Source organism: Miscanthus floridulus, chromosome 15, assembly GCF_019320115.1.
Source record: "Miscanthus floridulus cultivar M001 chromosome 15, ASM1932011v1, whole genome shotgun sequence".
Classification (NCBI taxonomy): Eukaryota; Viridiplantae; Streptophyta; class Magnoliopsida; order Poales; family Poaceae; genus Miscanthus; species Miscanthus floridulus.
In genome coordinates, this window is record NC_089594.1 from 46,203,359 (window position 1) to 46,227,377 (window position 24,019).

Genomic DNA, 24,019 nt, shown 5'->3' on the forward strand with positions numbered 1-24,019 from the left:
TACTAGTACACAGGCTGTATTATCTATCATGCCTAGCTAATCATCACCATCAAGTATCAACACACTAAGCACACACACCAACTCCCAAAGGACAAAGAAAGAAAAAGCAAAAAAGAGAAAAGAAAGCCAAGCTACCACCACCCGAATCAAATACCAAATGGCACCATCCCCCTCCTCCCCCTACCCGCGACACTCATCACTGATCTGGCCCGACGAGTCGGCAACGGCCATGCCCCCCGTCGCCGTCCAGCTCCACAGCCTCCTCTTCAAGCTGCTCCTCCGCCGCCGCCTCTCCTCACTCTCCGCCTCCGCCTCCGCCCCAGCCTCGGCGCCGTTCGGCGTCTCCTCCCGCCCCGCCGACCAGCGCCCCTCGCCGCCCTCCAACCCGTCCTTCTCCCCCGCCTCCCCCGACGGCGTCGCCACCAAGGACCTCCACCCAGACCCCCTCTCCTCCCTCCACCTCCGCCTCTTCCTCCCCAACCCCAACCACCACGCCACCGGCGGCACTGTTCCTCAGCCTCTCCGCCGGAACTCATTCCCCCAGCCCCAGCACCGCGACGCCGCCCCGGGCCAGGAGCTCCTCTCCCGCTCCCGCCGCGCCAGCGCCAGCTTCCACGGCGTCGGCGTCTCGCCCGCGCCGCCCGCCCAGGCGGCGCCGCGCGATTACGGCGGGTACCTCCCGACCGCCGGCGCCACGCGGTCCGCCTCGAGGAGGAAGCTGCCAGTGATCGTGCAGTTCCACGGTGGCGCCTTCGTGACTGGCGCGGCGGAAAGCGCTGCCAACGACGCCTTCTGCCGCCGCGTCGCGCGCCTCTGCGACGCCATCGTGGTGGCGGTCGGGTACCGCCTCGCGCCCGAGAGCAGGTACCCCGCGGCTTTCGAGGATGGGGTCGCCGTGCTGCGATGGATCGCCAAGCAGGCCAACCTTGCCGCGTGCAGGCGGACGATGATGGGCAAGGGGACCGGAGCTGATTCATTCGGTGCCGCGATGGTCGAACCGTGGCTCGCCGCGCACGCTGATCCGTCCAGGTGCGGTTTCGTCCTACATGGGTTTCTCATCTGTTAACATTTTTTCCATGATTTTTGTCAGCTGTATAGAAATGCATTAATTGATTGGTGAGAATCGAGCATTCGCGGCTGTGTCTGGATTCAGGGGCTAAAATTTAGTCGTGTCACATCCGTTTGGTACATTGATTGATGCTTTTGGTAGTCTGGTTGGTGATGACCTTGACTATGTCCAACAAATGTGTGGATGCAACTACCTCCTTGTGTAGGGAGTTGCATTTGATAGCCTTCAACGGGGTGTAATCAATTTCAGGAAATGCCTTGTGTTTTGGTGGAGTAATGAGTGCATGAATCTGCTTGTTCTGACGAATATGTTTCCTTCTGTTATGATACTTGAAGTTGATACAGCATTCTCTCAGCCAGCCTTGCTCATTTTGTCTGAATTAGTTGAACATGACTAACTCAACTGTATAATCTTCTATTCATGCTAGGTTCCAGGGTTTAGACAATTGACAGCTGTAACATGATTGCCTCATCTATGATTGAATTTAATGATACAAAAGTAATGATCATGACCGAATTAAATTATTCTTTACACTAGTAATGATTTATTTCCAGTTCAGAACCAGACAACCAGTTGGTCTTTGTAAACCTTTGGATTTTAAATTTTCTTCCAATGTGAAAACTTCGTTGTTCTAGATCTATGCACGTGAAATCGTTGTAGCTAATAACACAGTAGATCAATCACTCCGATGCACAAGTTCAAATGTTTTTCCCACATTAATGCCGCTGGGTCTCAGGATCATTGCAAACTGCAGATTCATTTGGGATAATGTGATTTTATCTTGACATTATAACCTAGTTGCTGTTCGTGAAAGATCGCCAATGTGAGTGTTAGCCAGAAGAAAATGGGTGCAATAAGGTTGTTGGTGAGCCATCACGTTTCAAAATGATCCTGCTCTTCTAGAGATCAGGAGTGGGAGGAAGGGAATGGGCCCTTACTAGTTACCAGTGGACATGGGATTTGACATGAGAGGAAGGAGATATAGACATATAGGAGTTGCATTTGTAAGAGGAAAGTAGTACATTGGAGCTAGACAAAACAGAGGGAGAAGAAAGGGGATGTAGGACACGGAATATCACCATTGAGAAGCATGAGAAAGCTAGAATGCGAGGTGCACTGTGACATAAGATATATTTGACCCCTTTCTAAATTTGTGACTTCCTTCTGAACTGTGTTATGTATCTTCTGTGTCTACCATGTTGCATTCCTGATCTTTCTATGCTTGACTTTCTTTCTTTCACTCAGAAGCATCACTCCGTGGTGTAAAGTTTTTCTTTCTGATATCCAAAAATAATTGCATAAATGGTAGATCCAGGGAAAACAACTGATGTGCTACATTGTAGGACATGGTGGCAAAATATATACAGTGCAGGGGCAAGCACAAGGCTGTTGGACACATGTTATTTCTGTGTCATGGTTTTGTCTGCACTCTCCAGCTAGAACCATGCATAAATAGACTAGCAAACTTCGGTCAGTTGGTTAAATTATATACAGTTAACTCCTATGTATAATTTTTTGAAACAAATTCCTATATATAATCAGTTTTTATTTGATCGATCATCGATGGTACCCTTTGCTTTTGGGGACATAGGCATTGTTAGTTCAGTTGGTTCTCAGTTAATTCATCCAATTGTGCTGTTGATATCACAATTTTCTTAACGTTCCAGTTAAGCATGAATCTGATGATGCCAAACCACTATAGTCACTCCAAACCCACATGGTAGGCCATTACGTCAGCATGTTTTATGATAAAATGCCATAAACGGTACTCTTGAAACAAATACCCTTTCCTGATAAAGAATTGAAGTAGTTCATTATTGTTGCCAACCAAACTTGTTAGCATTGACGATTTAATCGCATTATTCTATTGTATGTTTTATTCTGCCCATGACTTTGACAAAGGTGTTCATGAAGGATAAAACATAACTTTGTCAGAAGGGAAAATTTACTCACACAAGCTGAACACCAAATTTAATTTTTACCCAAATGGTTTACCAAAAGAAAAGCTTCCACAAATTATACTCTATATTTATTTGGCAACCAATTTAGTTGCACAAGACAAGTTATATGCATTAGATTCGGTTTTCTTTTTCTTTTCCCTCACTGCATAATGGATCCTTTGTTATCCAATGATCTACATGCATAGCTTGCCTGTTGCAGTTAGATACTGTTTTATACGTCCTCGCTAATAGATTCAGCTGTAATCAGGTGTCCTTGTGTGTCTTCTTCTTTTTCACTACTACTTCAGTAGCTGATGCTACTATGCTATTAGTGCTCATTTATCTCCTATTATGGTAGCAGGTGTGTTCTTCTTGGGGTTAGTTGTGGAGCTAATATTGCTGACTATGTGGCCCAAAAAGCTGTTGAGTCTGGGAAACTTCTGGACCCTGTGAGAGTTGTTGCACAAGTTCTGATGTATCCATTTTTCATGGGAAGTGCACCCACTCATTCAGAACTGAAGTTGGCGAACTCCTATTTCTATGACAAGTCATCATGCTTACTGGCCTGGAAACTCTTCTTGCCTGAAGGCGAATTCAGCTTGGACCATCCAGCTGTGAACCCTCTTGCACCTGGACGAAGCCCTCCGTTGAAGCTTATGCCTCCAACCCTAACAGTTGTTGCAGAGCTCGACTGGATGAAGGATTGCGCAATTGCGTACTCGGAGGAGCTCCGCAAGGTAAATGTGGACGCCCCTGTTCTTGAGTACAAGGATGCAGTCCATGAGTTTGCCACGTTAGACGTCCTGCTGAAGACGCCACAGGCTCAGGCTTGTGCTGAAGATATTGCAATCTGGGTTAAGAAGTACATATCACTGCGTGGCCATGAATTGTCTTATTGATCCACCTGAATGAAGTTTTAACCTGGGAGGCCAACATACATCCAGTTGTGCTTTGGTAATCGTTTTTATGGTGGAAGTAGAGTTCATCGGCTCAATGTAATATAGCATAGAGAGAATGACGCAGAGTTACTGATCAGTGTTGTTGGGTGAATGTTTCATGGAAATTCAAACTGCCCATGGTAATCGTGGTGTAGTCCACGGGCATTCTGAGATTCCACATTTTCACACGTCAAATGCCATTTGAAAATTTCATGTATCCAGTTCCCCAGTTTTGTGGTACACAGATCTCGTTGAATGCACGGTGATGACCTTGATTGAGGCTTGAGGGTGAGCTTCAGATTTGATGTTTGCTGCTGTGGCATCCGACACAATTTGAACTTGACTCATGGTGGTCTTCTGTATATTAATGTGTGGTTATAGATGTTTAGTTCTGCCTTGATTGATGATTGTTGAGGGTAGGCTAGACTAACATATAGGTTTTTAAGTCCATACCACTATCTACGGTTAACCTTTTCACGTGAGTGGGCTAGTGCAAGTGTGTGGTTTACTCAGGATGTAGAGTGGATATGAGCTGTTTAGACTTAGGTGTTACCGCTGCTTAGTGCAATAGTGCTCATAAAATGTTTTGGACAATGTTACGGTACTTCCTTTACTTACTAGGAGGTAATACCTCAAACAAATTTGATTTGTTAATTTTTTTATATTTTTGAATTAATTATTAATTAGAGCATCTTCAACACCTCACCAATATTTCATCTCCAATAAGATAGTATTGCTAGTAACTAGAATTTACTTTTTTCTTCTTTCCTTTCATTCCTCAGCGTGTTCTTTATCACGACGTCTTCTCCCTGCAGCAGGAGGTGGCGGCAGCCGTAGAGGGCTCACACCCAACAGTGATCCCAACCCTGGCCACCACTGCGCTAGTCGCGGCTCCGGCCCCAGCCCCAGCCTCCTCAGCAGAGGCGGATCTGGGTTGGCAGGGTTGGAGCAGGGTGTAACACCCTAGTGTTAAGTATTGCATTTGGCACTTGCATTTCATGAGCATAAGCATCATCCAAGCATTCATGAGCATGAGCATATGGAATTTTATCTTATTCTTTACATATTATCACATGTAATGTTGATTATATACATGCATATGCTTGTGATTATGTGTGACCAATGCAAGAGATGGTTGTGGGTTCACAAAAACACCTTAGACATATCTAGGATGGTAAATGGAACAATATTTGTATTCATGACATGGGTCAATTTTGCTTCTAAGTCCTAGTTTATTCAAAATATTATTTTTCATGATGCTAGTTTGACCAAAGTTGAACAGTAGCTTAGAGTATTTGCATGACAGTGCACCCTTAATAAAAGTTGTAGCTTATCTTATGGGTAACCAACTTTATTTAAGGGTCATGAGCTAATTCAGTGCCTAATATAGTCAAAAATAGCTCCAAAGTAGCAATCAAATGTTGTTTAGGGACTTAGAAATTTTGCTAAGTCTAAAGCTGGTTTTCCATTTCAAAGTAGCTTACTTTGGAGCATTGTAGTTTAAAAACCATGGAAAATTAGAGGAATCTTTCTAAAGCAAAGTTGGAGAGTACATGTAGCTCTACATTTGCTATTAAGAGGTTTTTCACTAACTCGAGCTCGTTTGGGAGTTACATGTGCTTGAAGTTGCTCCATCAGTCGGCCATCGCCGGCCTGAAATAGAGCAGCAGCAGCGCAGAAGTGGCCGACCGGCGCTAGGCCGCGTGCGTTGTGTGGCGGCCGCTAGCCAACATCGGCTCGATCGGTCAAGCCAGCAGGGGAAGAAAAGGGAGACGAAGCCGCTGCGCTCGCTCATTCTCACTATCTCGCTATGCTCTCTCCCTCTCGCTAGCTCGTCGTCACTGCCGCACACCTCCGCTGCACTCGCACGCCACCACCGCCGCACCTCCATCTAATCCATCATGTGCATAGCTTCGTCGTGAGCCGCTCTACCTCCCCGACCCGCCATTGCCACCGTTCGAGCCTAGGTAACGCGACATTTCACGTCGTCATTGCCGCCATGGCCACGGAGCGCCACGGAGCTCCGAGCTCACCATGGCCAGCCTTATCCACCGCTCCTCCTACCTCTTTCTCCCCTGGTCTGTCGTTGTCTTAGGTCCTAATAGCTCATGTCGTAGTCGGTTTAACCGCTACCACCGCCGTCGCACAGGAACGTGCGACCGCACCGTGCGCGCCCGCCATGGCCACGACCTCAAGCTCGTCGCGTCTGGCACCGACTAGACCTTGTCGTCCCCCTCTAGAGTGTGTTTTCGCATGGCCTTGAACCCTAGCACCATCACCAAAGATGGAGACCCATCACCAACCATAATCTTGTCGGAATGGCAAGCGCCGCCACATGCGCTGTGTGCCGCCGTGCCGCCATGCACGTGGCCAGAGCTCACTGCTGCTTACTGTGGCTTGATCCATACCGTTGAGCTCCGCTAGGGTTCATAGAAGTCGTAGCCATACTTGCTTGGTCACATCTTTGCCGGAGACAACAAGTCCGCCACCGTGCGCCACCATCGAGCTGCCATGCTCGCCGGCTAGATAGCTCCGGTGATCCATCGGGCTAACCAAGGGTATTAGTCGATGCGCAATATTGTGGGGAACACAATGCCGGTGACCTCGCCACTGGTGACCTTGCCATCGACGAGTTTGTCGCCGGTCAAGCCGTGCCCTACTCTGTGTGCCTATGAAGTAGGGTTCTGTTGACCGCGAGCCCCTGCTGTCAGCCGCAGTGGGTGTATAGACTGGGTGCACATAGCTACAGCTCCCAGGGTGAATTTGATTTTTCTTTATTTGTTTTTCCAAATTTTGTAGCAAACTTGCAAAAATCATATCTAGAGTTAGGAGTGTCCAAATGAGGTGATCCAAATTTTGCTGGATTCATCATGAAGTGTAGTATTTGATAAAAATATGTAACCTACTATTTTGATATTTTTCTAGGACAATTAAATTAAGCTAGTAAAGTGCTTTTAAAATAGTTTATATCTTGTAAAATGCATAACTTGAGCTAGAGAGGTGCTAAAATTGCGATTCCAATTTTGTTAGTCTTGTGTTGACATGCTCTAGTTAGAAAAAATACTAAACCTATAGTAGGCATAATTGGAATATGGTATTTCTATTTAACCTTGAATAATTGCTAGTTTCTAGTAAAATAATTGGGGTAAAAATACATAACTTATGATCATGCAAATTTTGATACAGTGTTCTTATGCTAGGATGAAAGTAAGAAAAATATGAAATCTATTGTTTGACACTTTTCACTAGGCTAAACTATTTTTGCTAAAATAAGTCTATGTAACTTGTCATTTTTGTAGAGGTTCCTATACTTATCCAAATGGCATGAAATTTATACAGTAGACTATTGAGGTTATATGTAAGCTACTGTAATTTTCTCAAAATTTATTGAGCAATGGAAATATTTATCCTTTAAATCAACTTATTATATAAGGATATTAATAAATGCACATAAGTAAATTATTTGGGCTTAACCATGATGTTTCCTATAGTGCTTGTGATGCATGTGATTTTTTGAGATAAATAGTTGTGCTTAGAAGTAATTGGTTATATGCAGCTAGTTAATTATTGCTTTATAATTCAACTAAATGGCTGTATGAGTAGTTTTTGTTGTGTTGACAAATTTATGATGATAATGACCTCTTCTGTGAAACTTGTTAATAACAAAGTTGTAGATAACTTGCTGATCTAGCTTGTCCTAAAATTTCATAGTCATAGGCCTAACGATTTAAGAGTTATCGCTATTAAAAGTCTGCTATCAGATTTGCTTGTCCTCTAGATAGATCTAGAAGATTGAATTGTTTGACCTAGATAGCTACTGAATAACCTTAAGATGATTAAAAGATAGTTGTAGGAAATTTCATAATCTTTCCAGAAAGTCCACAACCATATTGTTTGGATGTGTATAACTCCAGTTATGGTCAAAACAAGTGGTTGCTGTCTTGTAGCCAAGAAAATGTTTAAATAGGTGTTTGTTTAATTACTAGAGAGGTGATATGCACCCACTCAGTAAAAGAAAGTTAATTTTGTTATCACCTTAATAAATTGCTGCCATGGACATTTAGGAAATATGCATTTCATCATATCATATCATCCATATCATTATCTATGCATCCTTGATATCTTATTTCAAGATCATGCATATAGGCTCGCCCGAAGGAGGGCATAGCTTGGTTACACTTTTTCTCTGTCTATGTCAATTAAGGACCAGTCATTCCATAAGGCTCTAGGCAAGTCACAGACTTACTATCCCGAGCACATACTTGGGTATGGGCGTAGGGAAGACTCGTTGCTCTCTTGTCGTGAATCCTGTGCTTTTCGGACAGACTAATTAGAGGTGAGGATGGTGGAGGTCATTGCACCGCACTAAGTCCGAGACTCAGGAGTGGGGGCTTGGAGTCTAAGTTTGGATGGGGACCTAGACACCTAGGATAGGAGGGTGATGGGTTAGGCCTACTTGTGTCTGGGAGACATGCGGGGCGTGTATTTTTGGGGTACCCAGCTGGGGGCATTGATTCACGAATCGCCGGCGTTCTGGTATAGCTTGTCTATGGTTTAGCTTTGTAGTAAGAACTAAAAGATGGAAGGTGATGAAATAGAACTGGTTGCTTAACTCTTGCTTAAAAGTAGAACATGTGCTTACATAGACTGGCTAGCTAATGAATTAATACGGCTATTAATAATAACATACATAAGGACTCACTATTAGTACTGCTTTTTGCAAAAAGAAAACCAGCAAACCATAAAGCTCATCATATCCTTTGGAGTCAGGAAATTATTCCCACTAGTCGGATAAGTCTTGCAAGTACATTGTGTACTCAGGGTTTATTTACCCCTATTGTAGGTAATGCATGAGGAGTACCATTGTGTGAATGATTCTTCTGGTAGGCACAGACGGAATCCTTGCGTACTATCGATATCTGTTTTCTCGATGTTTATCTTCATTCCGCTATTTATTATTCCACACTCTGACATTTGGTAATATAATAATGTAATTTTTAAGAACTTCAGATGTATGAAATGGATAAGTATTACAACTCGTTCTCGTTATTGGATCCTTGGGAAAAAATGTGGATCTTTCGGGCTCTCCCTCGGGGTGTGTCCGACGGATACCATCCGTTGTAGCTTGCTTTCGGGGTGCTTAGTGTCTGGTGAAAGACGAGCGCCTCCATAAGTACGTTATTTCGAGCGGTTCTGCCATAGCTTCAACCCCTTTGGCATGCAAAATGTTACATACACCACATGCCCTATTATCCTAATCCCTTACAATTTGCCTCCTTGGTTGTTTGAGAAACAGCCTTATTGGATGATGTCGATGTTGAGACCCGGTAAAAAATCTCCTGGAATGAATATTGATGTATATTTGAGGCCCCTCATTGATGAGCTGAAGGAGCTTTAGGAAAAGGGTATTGATACATGGGATGATAAGGTAAAGAAGAATTTTAAACTACATGTTATTCTGCTTTGGACAATTAATGACTTTTCTGCATATGTGATGCTTTCTGGTTGGAGCACAAAAGGCAAATTTGCATGTTCATACTATCACAAGGATACAGATTATTTGTGGTTGAAATTTGGGAACAAGAACTGCTACATGGGACACCGTCATTTTTTGCCCTCAGACCATCCATGGCGCATGAACAAGATTGGCTTTAACAATGAGGTGGAAACCAGGGAGGCACCAGTACCAATGTCTGGTCAACAGGTATTGGAGCAGTATGAAACTTTTGATCAAGTGAGTTTTGGAAAGGCGACATCAAAAAAGAGGAAGCATGATGGAGATAAAAGATGGCACAATTGGAGGAAGAGTATTTTCTTTGAGCTCCCTTACTGGTCTTGTTTGCTCATAAGGCATAATTTGGAAATGATGCACATTGAGAAAAACATATGCGAGAGTAAATTGGGTAATTTGCTTGAAATTGAAGGTAAATGTAAGGACAACGAGAAGACCCGGCTTGACATAGAACATCTAGGGATAAGGCAAGATCAGCACCATGTGATTGACGAAGATAATTATACCTTACCACCAGCCTTGTACTTTTTAGATAAGGATGATAAGAAAAGTTTATGCCAATTTCTACAGGGAGCGAAGATGCCTGATGGGTTTAGCTCCAATATAAGGAGATGTGTTGACGTAAATGCATGCAAGGTATCTGGACTCAAAACTCATGACTACCATATTATTCTACAGAAACTGTTACCCTTAGTCATCAGAAAGATTTTTCTAGAAGATGTTGTGGCGCCATTGATTCAGCTTAATAGGTTCTTCACTGCACTTTGTTCGAAGGAGCTGGTGGAAGATCTTGACAAACATAGTAGTTCAATTAAAGAGACTTTTTGCCGGCTTGAGATGGTATTCCCACCTACGTTTTTTAATATCATGATTCATTTGTCGGTTCATCTAGCTGAAGAGGCTAAACTTGAGGGCCCGTGTGTTATAGATGGATGTATCCAATTGAGAGGTATCTACATACTGTTAAAGGCTATGTGAGGAACAAGGCGCACCTAGAAGGTTCAATAGCCGAGGCATACATAGCCGAGGAGTGCCTTACATTTTGCTCTAGATTCTTGGATGTCGACACCAAGTTGAATCGCACTGATCGTCATGAAAGTACAGCCGTGAATAAGCCGCCGTCTGATCTGAGCATATTTGGTGAAATGGATTACAAGAGGAGAGGACAGACTATCGAGATATTTGGTGGAGACGAGGTTCGAAAGATGAGGCACTACATAATTAGTAACTGTGATGAAGCCAGACCATAGGTCGAGTATGTTGCAATATACCAACATTAATTAATGTATAATTTGTTTGTGGGATCAACTAATTAATTGGCTATTTCGATGTAGGGAGCATATGGTAGAACTCAAAAAAATAGTATAAGGAATCTTAATAAACGACACGATGAGCACTTTGTAAGGTGGTTCGAGGACAAGGTTAGTTCTATTTTTTTATTCCATGTGATGGTTAGAACGATGTACTAATTAACAGAGACATTTGTTTTCAAACTGGTTTGTAGATCACCATACAATATGAGAAAGGGGAAGCAAGTGAACTGATGTATGCCCTTTCTCAAGGACCAGACCATCGAGCTCGTGTGTTCAATAGATGCTACATCAATACCTGGCTATTTCGAACGACTGCCATTGAGAGAAACCTCGTCACACAAAACAGTGGTGTGCTTGTGAGGGGTGATGGTACTACTGGCAACATGACCTGGTATGGAGTGATTAGAAGAATTATCTCACTCGAATTCTACACAAAAAGAAGTTGTATTATTTCAGTGTGATTGGTATGATGTGCCGGCTGCCAATACCAGCAGAAGTAGAGGATACAGTAGGGATAAATATGGTGCTATTGATATCGATACTTCCAGGTTCCGATATTCAAATGAACCTTGCATTCTAGCAACACAGGCTGAACTAGTGTTTTTTGTCAACCTCGTGAACAAGCCGGGATGGTCCAGTGTTGTTGCGGTGAGACCAAGAAATTTGTTTGCCATGCCAGAAGCAAAAAAATGAGGGTGACATGGAAGTCCATCTACTTGACGTGGGAATCCAAGACAATGACGAAGATGACACCTACATTGATGATGGAGTTGTTGCACTAGTTGTGGTAGAAAGCCTAGAAGATGATTTCTTTGTTTAAATACTTATTTTTTGTTCAACTGTGATGCGTACTTTAGTTGATTCTCATTCTTGCTGATTATTGATATGTCCATACCCCAGAATTAAAATAAAATACAATGCACTATTCAGCCGATCCACTTAAGAAATTTGCTCCGCAGCCGATCCACTTAAGAAATTTGCTCCGCATCTGTACAAGAAAAATAAAGGCCGCAGCTAGCATCGAACAAACCACCCAACTGTAGATGATCCTTTGTGTGAAAAATATTTTTTTTGCTGTTTTCTTACTGTTTTTTTCCTCCCTATGAAACTTATGTTAACAAACCTTTCACTACTACTACTACCTGTAGAATTTATTTACCATGGAACTATCTCCGCTCACACTGAACATGTACTACTACCACCACCACCACTAATACTACTAGAGCCGCTGCGATTGCAAAGGCGCGTGCCCTCCTCTCGCCCTCGCTGTCCTTCTCGCTGGAGCGGCCGCGATTCGCTGGTCGGTGGTCGGCACCGATTCAATTTGGCCACTAGTAGTAGATAAAATGATTTCTTTCACTTCACAATCCCAAATAATTCGTTTAGGAGTCAGTACATAAAGATTTAATTTCATTTCTTCAATTTGCTCTCCTCTTCTAAGTTTATAGCTTTCGTGCTAGCTTCATCGATGTTCCCCACTAAATAAAAAGCCTGTTCGGGTAGGCCGTCTAATTCTCCGGAAAGGATTAGTTGAAATCCCCTAATTGTTTCTGCAAGACCGGCGCTAGGGCATGCCTCACGACAGGCGGAGTGAGGCGGCGCGGAGGGCGTCGAGGATGATGGCGAGCTCAGCAATAGGTGTAGAGAAGAGGAATCACTGAAGTCGAGGTACTAGGTGGCGTCCCACGAGAGGCGGAGCGAGGCGGGTACTAGGTCGTGTCCCACGAAAGGCGGAGCGAGTCGGTGGGGACGACGTCGAGGACGACGGCGAGCTTGGCGATAGGTGTAGAGAAGAGCAATCACCATCGAGTGTCACGAGCGGGTACTCATCGGCGTTGAGGTGCACAAACCAGTCTCAGCCCTGGTCGACCCTCAGCAGCAATGAGGCGCCGTGCCGCGGAGGAAGCCGCGTGGGAGAGCGTCGCCATGCCAGGACGAGACAAGCAGGGGCTACCTTCTTGTGCGGCGGCGCCATGCTACTACTACTACTCTGCTGCTGCTGCTGCTACTGCTACTAAAATCTTGAAATAGAAATTTTAAATTGTCCTAGTACAAAGTTCATGAATTTTGAAAAAAGTTTGAAATTACAAAGTTCTAAATCTTATAAAGTATAAAGTTTTAAAGGTGCTAGTATAAGTTTTCTGAATTTAAAATGTGGACCAAGTTTTTTTAAAAAAATTACCAAGTTTTTTAAAAATTACCAAGTTTTTTGAAATTACCAAGTTTTATTTAAAATTCATCTGTTGTCCGGTAGCAGCATAAAAAAATAGATATGTCGTAAGGCTCTTCGTGCACTTTTTTTTGAATCGAGCTAGCTCTTTGTTTATTGGAATCTTAGTAAAACTTGTTCAAATATCATCAAATCGTTAGTGGACCTGGACCATCAACGTGATGAGACGACAACCAGCTTATAAGTTTGAAAATTTGGGAAACCTGGACCGCCTGTCACACATCCCACCAAATTTTCCAAATGAAACTCAGTGGCACCATTCTTTAATTGCAGCGAAATTTCTAGCGCAAAAACCCCCGCGCCCCGGACTGGTCCCACGTTTTTCCCTCCCCACATTACGTGACTATTCATCTCCCTTCCTAATATTCGCTAATCTAATCGGGTGGGAGAGTAGATAGCCGTGTTGGCCCACAGGATCACCAGCTCAGGTGAGTGAATCACTCATCAATCTTGCCGAGCACCCGCTAGTGTTGCCGAGCACCCACTAGCCGTGCCGACTACGAACAAGTGTTGTCCGTCCCACGCACTATGGCTAGGGCTAGAAGAAGAAGAGAGAACAGAGCATACACACACAATACAAGACACCAGCATTGCCCGAAGCCCTATATGGGAGATGGCAAATCTGAACTCTCTTTACCGAGTTGCCGTGGTAGTCTATTTATACAACTCTATCCATCTAGTCCCAGTACAGTTGTCCTGCTGCAACAGTGACTACATAACATACAGGGCTGACTCTACGCCGGCCTCTACATGTGGCTACAGTGCTACAGGTGAGCCATGCGGTGTCTGCACCTGCAGCGGCTACAAGATCACAGTAGGGGGCCTTTTCGGCGCCGCCTTCCCTTGCTGTGTTCACACAAGGAAAGCAGTAGTTTATTCTAACAAATCTTCCCCTAAAGCTACTGCTATCCCTTGTACCCCTCCATGCCGATCATCTCCTTCAGCTCCGTGAGTCGAAGACGTCCGAGCGGCTTGGTGAGGACGTCTACGAGTTGCCGACCAGTTTCGACGAACTCGATAACGATCTGCCCTCCATCGACACAGTCCCTGAGGAAGTGGAACTTCATGTCGATGTGTTTGCTCCGGTCGTGCAGAACTGGATTCTTCGCGGGGGCGATGGCGGACTGGTTGTCCACTATTAGTGCTGGTGGGTGAGCTTCCACGCCGGTCAGCTCACCTAGCAGCTGGCGTAGCCACACAACTTTGCACGCCGCTGTGGCCGCCGCTAGTCTGCTACGTACTCTGCCTCACACGTAGATAGCGCCACCACCTTCTGTTTCAGCAACAACCATGAAATTGGGGCCGGCCCGAGGAAGACGAGCACGCCAGAGGTGCTCCGTCGTCTGTCGATGTCCCCCACCATGTTTGTATCGCTGAACACAGTGAGCTACAGTCTACTCCCATCGGTCTTTGGGAAGATGATCCCATGATCTACCGTCCCTTTGACGTAGCGCAGTAGCCGCTTCACCGTAGCCCAGTGATCCTCTCTAGGATCCTCCATGAAGCGACTGACGTAGCTCACGGTGAACGCAATGTCCGGCCTCGTGTGGACTAGATAGCGCAGACTGCCGATGATGCTCCGGTAGAGTGTTGCATCCACTTTCGCTGTGGTGCTGGCCTTCGTCAGCTTCAGTCGCTCCTCCATCGGAGTCACGCATGGCTTGCACTCAGCCATGCCGCTCCTCTCCAACAGCTTGGAGGCATACGCGCTCTGACCGAGCACGAGTTCCTCCTTTCCCTGTCTCACCTCGATGCCGAGGTAGTAGGAGAGTGTGCCGAGATCGCTCATTCAAAAATGAGCCGCAATATCACGCTTGAAGCTATTGACGTCCTCTGTGCGCGCGCCGGTGACGATTAAGTCATCCACATACACGCCGACGACGAGCTCCTCCTCCCCCCATCGCCGCGTGTAGAGCACATGCTCAGTTGCGCATCGCTGAAACCCAAGCTCTCCCAGTGTGGCATCAAGCTTGGCGTTCCATGCTCGTGGGGCCTGTCGTAGCCCATAGAGTGCCTTACGCAGTCGGAGCACCCTGTGCTCCTCTCCCTTGATGGCGAAACCTAGAGGTTGCCTGATGAAGACCATCTCCGCCAGCTTGCCATTGAGGAAGGCCGATTTAACATCCAAGCGATGGACACGCCAGTCCTTTGCTGCTGCCAAGGCTAGTAGCAAACGGACCGACTCCATGCACGCTACTGGCGCAAAGACCTCCTCGAAGTCTATGCCCTCGCTCGGAACAAAGCCTCGGGTAATGAGGCACGCCTAGTGCTTGACAAAGACATCGAGCTTGTCTCGCTTGACCTTGTACACCCACTTCAGGCTGATTGAACGACATCCTAGTGGTGGATCGACGAGCTGCCAAGTCTCGTTTTCTTTGATCGCCTTCATCTCCTCTAGCATCGCCCGTCACCTATTTTCGTCCCGCTCGGCTAGCGCGAACATGGGTGGTTCCTCTGCACTGATGAGCAGCAGCTCTACGTCATTGAGCAGCAGACCAGCCAGTCTTGAGGGTCCTGTGTCGTCGACGATGTCGTCTAGCCTGCGGAACCGCACCTCCTCACCTTCGTGGTACGCGTCCACGAACTCAGTGATGTCACTTGGAGGTGGGACAAACTCGATCAGCGTTGATGGAGTTGCCTGTTCCACCGGAGTGCTCGGCACAACACCTATGCAGTGCTCGGCACTACTTCTGGACTTCTCGTCATAACTCCTGTAGTGTTTGGCCACACTGTAGGAGTGCCCCGCCTTAGTCTTGGAGTGGTTGGCACCACTGCAAGACGTCTTAGCTCCCCCATGAGAGTGCTCAGCACCCGTCCTTTAGTGGTTACCACCACAGCAGAACCTCTCGGCACCACTCCTAGCGTGCTTGGCACTCCTCCCGGAGTGCTCGGCATCCCTGCCGAAGTGCTCGGCACTGCCCCAGGAGTGCTCAGCTATGATCCTATGGGCCAACAAGTGGTATCAGAGCATACACACTATACAAGACACCAGCTTTGGCTGAAGCCCTGTATGGGAGATGGCAAATCTGAACTCTCTTTACTGAGTTGTCGTGGTAGTTTATTTATACAACTCTATCCATCTAGTCCCAGGACAGCTGCCCTGCTGCAATAGTGACTAGATAACATACAGGGCTGACTCTGTGCCGGCCTCTGCATGTGGCTACAGTGCTGCAGGTGAGCCGTGCGGTGCCTGCACCTGCAGCGGCTACAGTATCACAGTACGGGGCCTTTTCGGCGCCGCCTTCCCTTGCTGTGTTCACACAAGGAAAAGCAATAGTTTATTCTAACAAGCCGCACACGCCAGGCACTAGTTAGGGTTTTGGGCTTCAGCCAAGGGAAGAAGATGGCAACCCCTCCGGAGGGACCGGCGACAGCGGCAACGGGGACACCTGCGTCGTTGTCGATGCCCACACCTGCAGTGGCGATGGTACCTGTGTGCAACACGGCAACACATGCATCAGCACGCGCAACTGCTTCCATGATGTCGAGACCCAAGGCGACGATGTCGCTTTTTCGGACACCTTTGTCCAGGACGGCGACAACTCTTGCCGATGAAGATGGAGGTGACGCCAGCCAAGGACGAGAAAGTCGCCGGCGTTCCTCTCAGACAGATGGTAGGTAAGGGCACAAAATATCCCCTCCCTTCCCCAAGCGCACCTGGCTATGCAGTTTTTCTCATATATTTGTAACCATACTCCAGCTTAGAAATGGTTCAGATTATGTCTACTTGGTATGCAAGTGTCTGAACTGTAACCTAAAAATAGGATTAGTTGTATTAGATTCATGCTCTCTTTTTAACTGACTGACAGAGCTCCTTGATTTTATTCTTCTCATGTAGTACTTGTGAGATTAATTTTGCCATCTATGTTTGGATGCTTGATGCATTCCTTTGGAGCCTAACAGAGTAGAAAGAAGTGTCTAATATTCATATGTATAACTATAATACATCTGTCATCTGAATAAAAGTTTCAGGTTACACTTTTTTTTAAAAAAAAAGTCTATTAGAGTACAGACTTTTGATGTTTTCAGGTAGCTACACGAACCATGAATTCGCCAAACAATGCACATCATATCCTGCCCTAGAGGCTCTTTCTGATTTTTTTTCTCAAAAGTACAATCCACATAGCCTAATATGTTTGCTTAGCACTATAAGTGTTGCAAAGGCCAAGGCTTCTGCAACAGCCCAATCAATTCCTTCCGCTCTAAGTTAAATGGTTTTGCAGTTTATTGTTAAAAGATTTTACAGTTTATTGTAACCATGTTGCTGGAAATTGGAAAGGTGAAACGCAAGCTGAGACTATATTTTTTTGCTGACATGCTTTGGCTGGTTTATGCAATGCCTTTTCGTATTAGCTAAAGTTCATAAAATAATTTCAGTTACAGCACAGTTGTTATTCCAAGTATGTTTAGATTCTGGTTGTGGCTTCCAGCTTGTGTATGCACTGGTTTTCAGCAATCAGTTTGATGAAGACTACTATATGCTATTATCTGAATCAAGAAATGCCTTTTCCTTTGCATCTGATGTGTTCCATTATTTCATCACCTGTCCCAAAAAGATGTTAATCCTCCCCGAAGCCATTCTCAAGTTGTTCCTTCTTTAAATATTGTTTTATCACCTGTGCTTATGTTTCTCATTATATTATGTGACAGCTCGGAACAAACATGGACTATGTCTTTCACTTGCAAGGGGGCACTGGGGGGACAAGAATTTGCTCAGTATACAATAGACAAGGATTCGATCACATTTGGTAACTTAATAACAATGAAATCAAATTTGGGGTATGGTGCCAGGGACTACTTATACTATAAGAGATGTGGTAATGCTGTAGCAACACTAAACGAGATCGAATATGATGTTGATACAAATGCAATGTTATCAAGTAATGCGGAGGAGAGGGAGGTCAGATTAGTATTGTCAAGGAATCAAATAACAAAGCGAAATGTAGAGATAACACCCATTAAATTGCCAAGAATGGCATCAATTAGTGAAGACTCCACAGATGAGTCAATTGATGATTACAAGGTGTGGCTTAACAATATGCAGGAAGAGGGCCAATGAATGGGTAAGTAATGTTGCAGCCCTATTCTAAATGGTTATATTATATTATATTGCAATGGCCACATCACTGATATCAGCATGGTTTTCGTAGATTTTAAAGATATATACAGGGAAGACACAGTCAAGACTTACAAAGAATGGTTTAGGGTGCAAGGACAACTTGATGATATTAGTAATATAACAACTTTTCCCAAAATTATTATCAGTCCTTCGCAAACCATTTATAGCTTACACATGTGACCTATTGTCTGCATGTGCATGACAACCGTAGGAATCAGATAGATTTACTAAATTCAAGTCAAGATAGCAATCCAACACCACCTCTGAACCTACCATCTCATGCTCGGTGTGAGAAAACACAGGGAAATAGTAAGTAATGCTTATTGTGATTTTATTTTGAGGTTCAATTCAGTTGTCTCTATGTAAATGATTTTAATTAATCTCTTGCATTGTATATTGTTTCGATTGACAAGACTCCCAAAAGAGGAAGGCACGAGGTACCATGAAAGGATTGGCAGCCACCCACAAGAGATCCAGGCAGGGCAGTCAGAAGCTTAAACTCCAATTCTCTAGACTTGGAGGAGCTGCAGGTGAGAACACACGCATATTTACTGATGAAATAGTAGTGTTTATAAGGAAAAAAGCACCACTCATTGGAGTGAGAACATGGAGAGATATCCACGAAGATGTAAAAAAATCAATAGCATCTGATATGATGGTAAACTTCTGATTTGTTTTTGGTTGTGTACACATTTTTTGTTATCAAATTATTTAAGAAGTGACCTAGTATTTATGTTTTATGTTGAACAACATAAGTGGGACATTGAGGATAACGAGGAAAATAGGAAAAAGATATGGACCATCGCAAATGAGCGTTACAAAGGATGGCGCTCAACATTTAGTGCTATGTATAGGGCGTACACCACCTATGGGGAGAGAATGAGACACAAGCTAGAAGAGTTGGACATTGTTGAATGGCACTATCTTGTGTTGTATTTTGGTAGTGAAGAATTTCAGGTTTGATGACATTTATTTTATTCTTGCCAATTGCACTTGATGAAATAAAGGCTATGTTTCGAGCACTGCACTATTTTTTTAGAATCAACTCCTTGTGCAGAGGATTAGCAGCAAGAATTCTCAGAATTGGCAGAATGTAAAGATACACCATCTGACAGGATTAAAGTCTTTTTCTCGGTGTAGCTATGAGCAGGTAATAACTTTAAAAGCACATGTCCATGCTTCCTTACATGATGAAATATAGCTAATTTGTTACATTCTTGCCAAATTAGAGGGACCCAGTAACTGGTGATGAGCCAAATGATTTGGAGCTTTTTATGTTGACACACAGTAAGAATGGATGATGGACAAGCCAAGAATCTAGGGATGTCTATGTGAGTATACAGTTTGTACAAACCTTATTAAGTGATGCAAAGTGAACGCCTAAAATTACATTTTCAATTAACTACTTTTATTGTAATCTCTTTGTTAGGATAATGCAAGCAGCAAAATTTTGGAGAGGGAAACAAATGGAGATGCGAACATCATCTCACACGTGGAGCAAAACCAGATTTTTCAGTCAGCCTACAAGGAAACAAGAAAATGCAAATCAACCAAGATCCTTGCTAATGGATACTTGGCAAGGTATCCAACTAGAAGGCAGCTATTGTCTGAGGAATACCAGTACTGCGTCCGTCAGGATACGGCACTTGTGGACATGTTTTCAAAGCTACAAGAAAGAATTGAATCTCAAGAGGCTGAAAGGGAAGCCGAAAGGGAAGAACATAGGCGTCAGATGGAAGAAATGATGAAGGCAAGAGAGGTCGATAGAGAAGCACTTAGGCAAGAGTTTATGTCAATGTTGCAAGCAGCACAAGGACAAGCATCATTACAACAGGTAATAGTAATGTAAAATCTTAACTTGCCCAATAGATTTAGTTAATGTGTTTATGTGTCTCTAGGTTCTATACCTGCCGCTGGTTTAATCTTTTGATAGTTTGTTGAACTGAAATCAATGCCTGAGTTAGTTGGCTACAAACCATGCTGGTAGTAGTTTAGTTCTCATATATTGCAAAGGCGTTGATTTGGTGTAGACATTATGCATATCTGCTGAAATTTGAATGCGTAAACATCATTTTTGTACTTTCAAACTACACTCATGATTTTTCTGACCAAAATGTAAATGTAGGCTAATAAACATGGGGGGAAATTGCAGAGGCTGTTGCTGCAACAATCATGGTGGAAGGAAATGTAACAACTACAAAAAGTAAAGAAATATCACATCAGCAGGTAGTTTGAGAACTGAAGAGTGTTTAATGTTGTCATGTCCAATATGGGGCCTAATTTTTCCTCCAACTATTGATTCATAGGATAACCCAGGTAGAAGCCCGCCGCTAACACAACTTGTAGCTACCGCAGCGGCAGGTACAAGTACTACTCGCACAACTAGAATTAGTGCTGCGAATAAGTCACAAACAACCCAAAGCAAAGGAGGGAATACGATAGTTACTTTTATTACTACAAAAGCACTGAAGTATTATGCTGCTAAGAAACGAGCATTATGGTCCAAAAGGAATCAACAAGCTGCACAGGTGATTTTGTATATACTTGATTGACTTGTAGGCTTGATCATGTAACGTTTTCATGGGTAATTTTACTTTTGAATAATTCTACATTTTTTTGCAAACCTGCTAGTCTTTAGGAGTTTTTTTTTGTTTTTGTTTTCCTCATCAATATGACTAAGAATGCAAGCAAAATCTATTAGTCTTTAGGAGCTTTTTTCTATTTTTGTTTTCCTCATCAATATGATTGAGAATGCAAGAAAATTATCTAGGGTTTGGATTGTAAGTTTTGTAAGCCAATCTCTTTATCATCTTTGTTCCTACTACTACTTGTGCCATATTTATCAACGGAATTGGTTAGGCAGCTATTCTGTTGTGGTATAAAAATATTATGTACTTGTTGCTGCTTGCGTTTGGTTCTCTGATTAAATTAGTCTAGACTTTTGGCTTGCTGTGAGTGGATATTAGTTGTTCCTTTCTTTAATTGGCATGAACACCTACTGCTAAGCCTATGAACAATCGTGCTAGCCAAGATCACTTAGTGCCTCCTGTCGTGACTATCTCTTGACATTTTATTAGCTTGTTCTGAAGTTGCCTTGCTATTGCTCATGTTAGTCACAGAAGGAATTTTTTATTGTCGAAGATCATTCATTAATTGAAAGTTGGTCATTTGAGAAATAAAAAGGAATTGATCATATGGTCTTTCGATGGATAATTTTACTTTGAATGAATCAACAAATTTGCAATCCCATTACTCTTTAATTTATAATTCCAAATTGCTTACCTTCAAAATGGTTCAGTCCATCCCACTGTTGCCAAAATAAAACAATTTCAGTTTACCTATTGCATATACTAATGTTAATGATTTTTTCCAGGAGCAAGATAGAGTTTGAGTGGAGCGCACAAGTGATGGGACGGTCAACGTCAAGCCAACCATTGTTACAGTGCTAGACATAGCTCATTACATTTTGATATGTTCAAACTAGCTAGTGTGTGTCAGATACCATGTGTTAAAGTTTTGCTTGTGTTATCGACTAATTTTGACATTGGATGGTTTTATTAATGATTTGTACGAACAAAGCATATTTTGGTTTAATGGATATCTAAATGCTTCATTCATCATATATTTTTTAGTGTCCAATTATTGTTTGAAGCTACCAAACAACGTGTTGCAATATGGACCATCGGCATAATAATTTGGCATTGCAATATATGCTATAGCAGCAAACAAATGGTGTGGCAAAAAACCTCATACCAACGAAACAGTGGCGTGGCAATAGAGTCTACAAACTGTAGTGCAACACAATAGTAAGTATGGCAATAGAGGGTTCAAGTATAGTAACCAAGTATTGATCGTGGCAATAGAGAGAAAACCTCTAGTAACCAAACATTTATCATGGCAATAGAGAGTTCCACTTATAGCAACCGCAATATTTAGTGTGGCAATAGAGAGGCTACCTCTAGCAACCAAATATTTGTCATGGCAATAAAGGGTTCCACCTATGGCAATCACATAGATAGTCTGGCAATAGAGAGGGTAACTATAGCAACCAAATATTTATCGTGGCAATAGAGGGTTCCACCTATAGTGTCACACCCAGTTTTAAAGACAAAATTAGGTTCACCATATGTGTGCCTAGGAAGTCCACACATACAACAATAGAATGAATAGTATCAGAAACAATGTTATTAAATAATGTATACATAGCTATATTAACACTTACATTAGAGTATCGCGGAACGGTAACTAATCTTCAAACTCTATTCTTCACAGGGATGGCTGACTAGGGTAACATACGCCTAGCACTCCTATCAATCTTGTAGGAACTCCTTTGTGTCCTCATCAATCTTCTGAGCAACTTTACTACAGACTGAGGTGTGGGGCAAATAGCAAGGGTGAGCACACGTCGTACTCAACAAATATAATATGGGGTTTATGAGGCTTAAAAGGTTGACACTGGTTTACTACGATTAGCTTTTAGTGAGTCATAATTGTAAGCAATTGAGTAGCATCAAATTTATCATAAGCCCATATAAACACATGATCAGGTAAATATGAATAATGAATAGCACAAACAATTAATTATCCATTAATAATCATCTATTCCGTAAGAGTTCTAAGGCCGCTCATGACCGTGAGCATGACTGATATACTAGTTTTACACTCTACAGAGGTTGTACACTTTCACCATGAGCCGTGATACTCATATGCCCAGGTTAATTAGTCTCAAAACACTTCTAAGGTGACCAGGCAGGGATCACTATGAAGTCTTTCAAAGGTTCGTCTAACAAGTTAGGACCGCTAGGTTTCCAATTGGCAAACAGATGTAGAGCTCCCCTTTCAAATGGCACATTCCGCACAGGCTATACACATAAAGATAGAGGCCGCACTATATCCGATTCAATAAGCCCCTTTTGCGCCATGAAGGTAACCACTAACAAGCTAGAAAAGTTCCTCATACTTGACTAAAGCCAGAGCCATGTGGCACTCATGGTTGTACTGTAAGTCTCGGTTGGCCACTTACAGATAAATCCTTAAGGAGAGGAATCTAGAGAACCATAATAACAGCCTAATGCTCTAGCTCTTTTGAGCCATGTTACTAAAAAGTATCTTTTAGTGTTTATTGCATATACCATTAGTTAAGTTACAAGATCATGGTTATTTAATTGAACGCTAGCATCATACTACCCAAATGCATAAACCCATAGAAATCAAGGTACAAGATAACAAAGTACTAGGAAATCCTTAGTGGTAGTCAAGGTAGACACATGCAGTATGATTAAAATGTGATTAATGTGAATAGGACAATAAGGAAGATCCCATGCTATACTTGCCTTTCACTTGCTTTACATCTAATGATCAACTCCTCATAGAACCTTCAATCTTCTGTTCTTTCAGTCTCCAACGCTTTCGGACAGCTCTCCTTCTACTCGCAGATCGTAGCACACCAAGCACACATACAAGAAGACAACTAAGAGCGGTATGCCACACGAGATAAAACAACATACTAAAAGAGAGCTAGTGCTACGAGATCACAAGAAACATCGGAACCAAAACTATCGTAAAAACAAACGACTACCAGGAGTTTATATTATTAAAAGAAAAAGCCTACAACTATAAGCTTGATTTATTTTAGTTAAACAAAAACATGGAAGAGTCATTAATTCAGTTTAAACAAATCATATTTATACATAAAATCGAGTTGAAGCCGACCATATTTTATCTTATAAATATTATCACGTAATTTATTAAGCAAGTTAAACTTTAACTTTGCAAAATAAATAAATATATGGGAACATCTAAACAAGCTATACATGATGCCTGTTTAAGCAAAGAAAATTTATAATTGAAAATCATATTTATATTAGCAATTCATAATCATATTAATATTTGTATATA

At 43.1% G+C, this 24,019-nt stretch overlaps 1 protein-coding gene and 1 pseudogene across 1 annotated transcript; both read left to right on the top strand.

Moving 5' to 3' along the window:
• The first annotated feature begins 210 nt into the window (after nucleotides 1-210).
• LOC136508300 (probable carboxylesterase 16) lies at nucleotides 211-4,164 on the top strand. The gene is made up of 2 exons (XM_066502961.1): nucleotides 211-1,029; nucleotides 3,371-4,164. The coding sequence occupies exons 1-2, from the start codon at nucleotides 230-232 to the stop codon at nucleotides 3,906-3,908; spliced, it is 1,338 nt and encodes a 445-aa protein (XP_066359058.1). The 5' UTR covers nucleotides 211-229; the 3' UTR covers nucleotides 3,909-4,164.
• Nucleotides 4,165-18,139: 13,975 nt separating this feature from the next.
• On the top strand, nucleotides 18,140-21,512 carry LOC136507457 (uncharacterized; annotated as a pseudogene).
• Nucleotides 21,513-24,019: the final 2,507 nt, after the last annotated feature.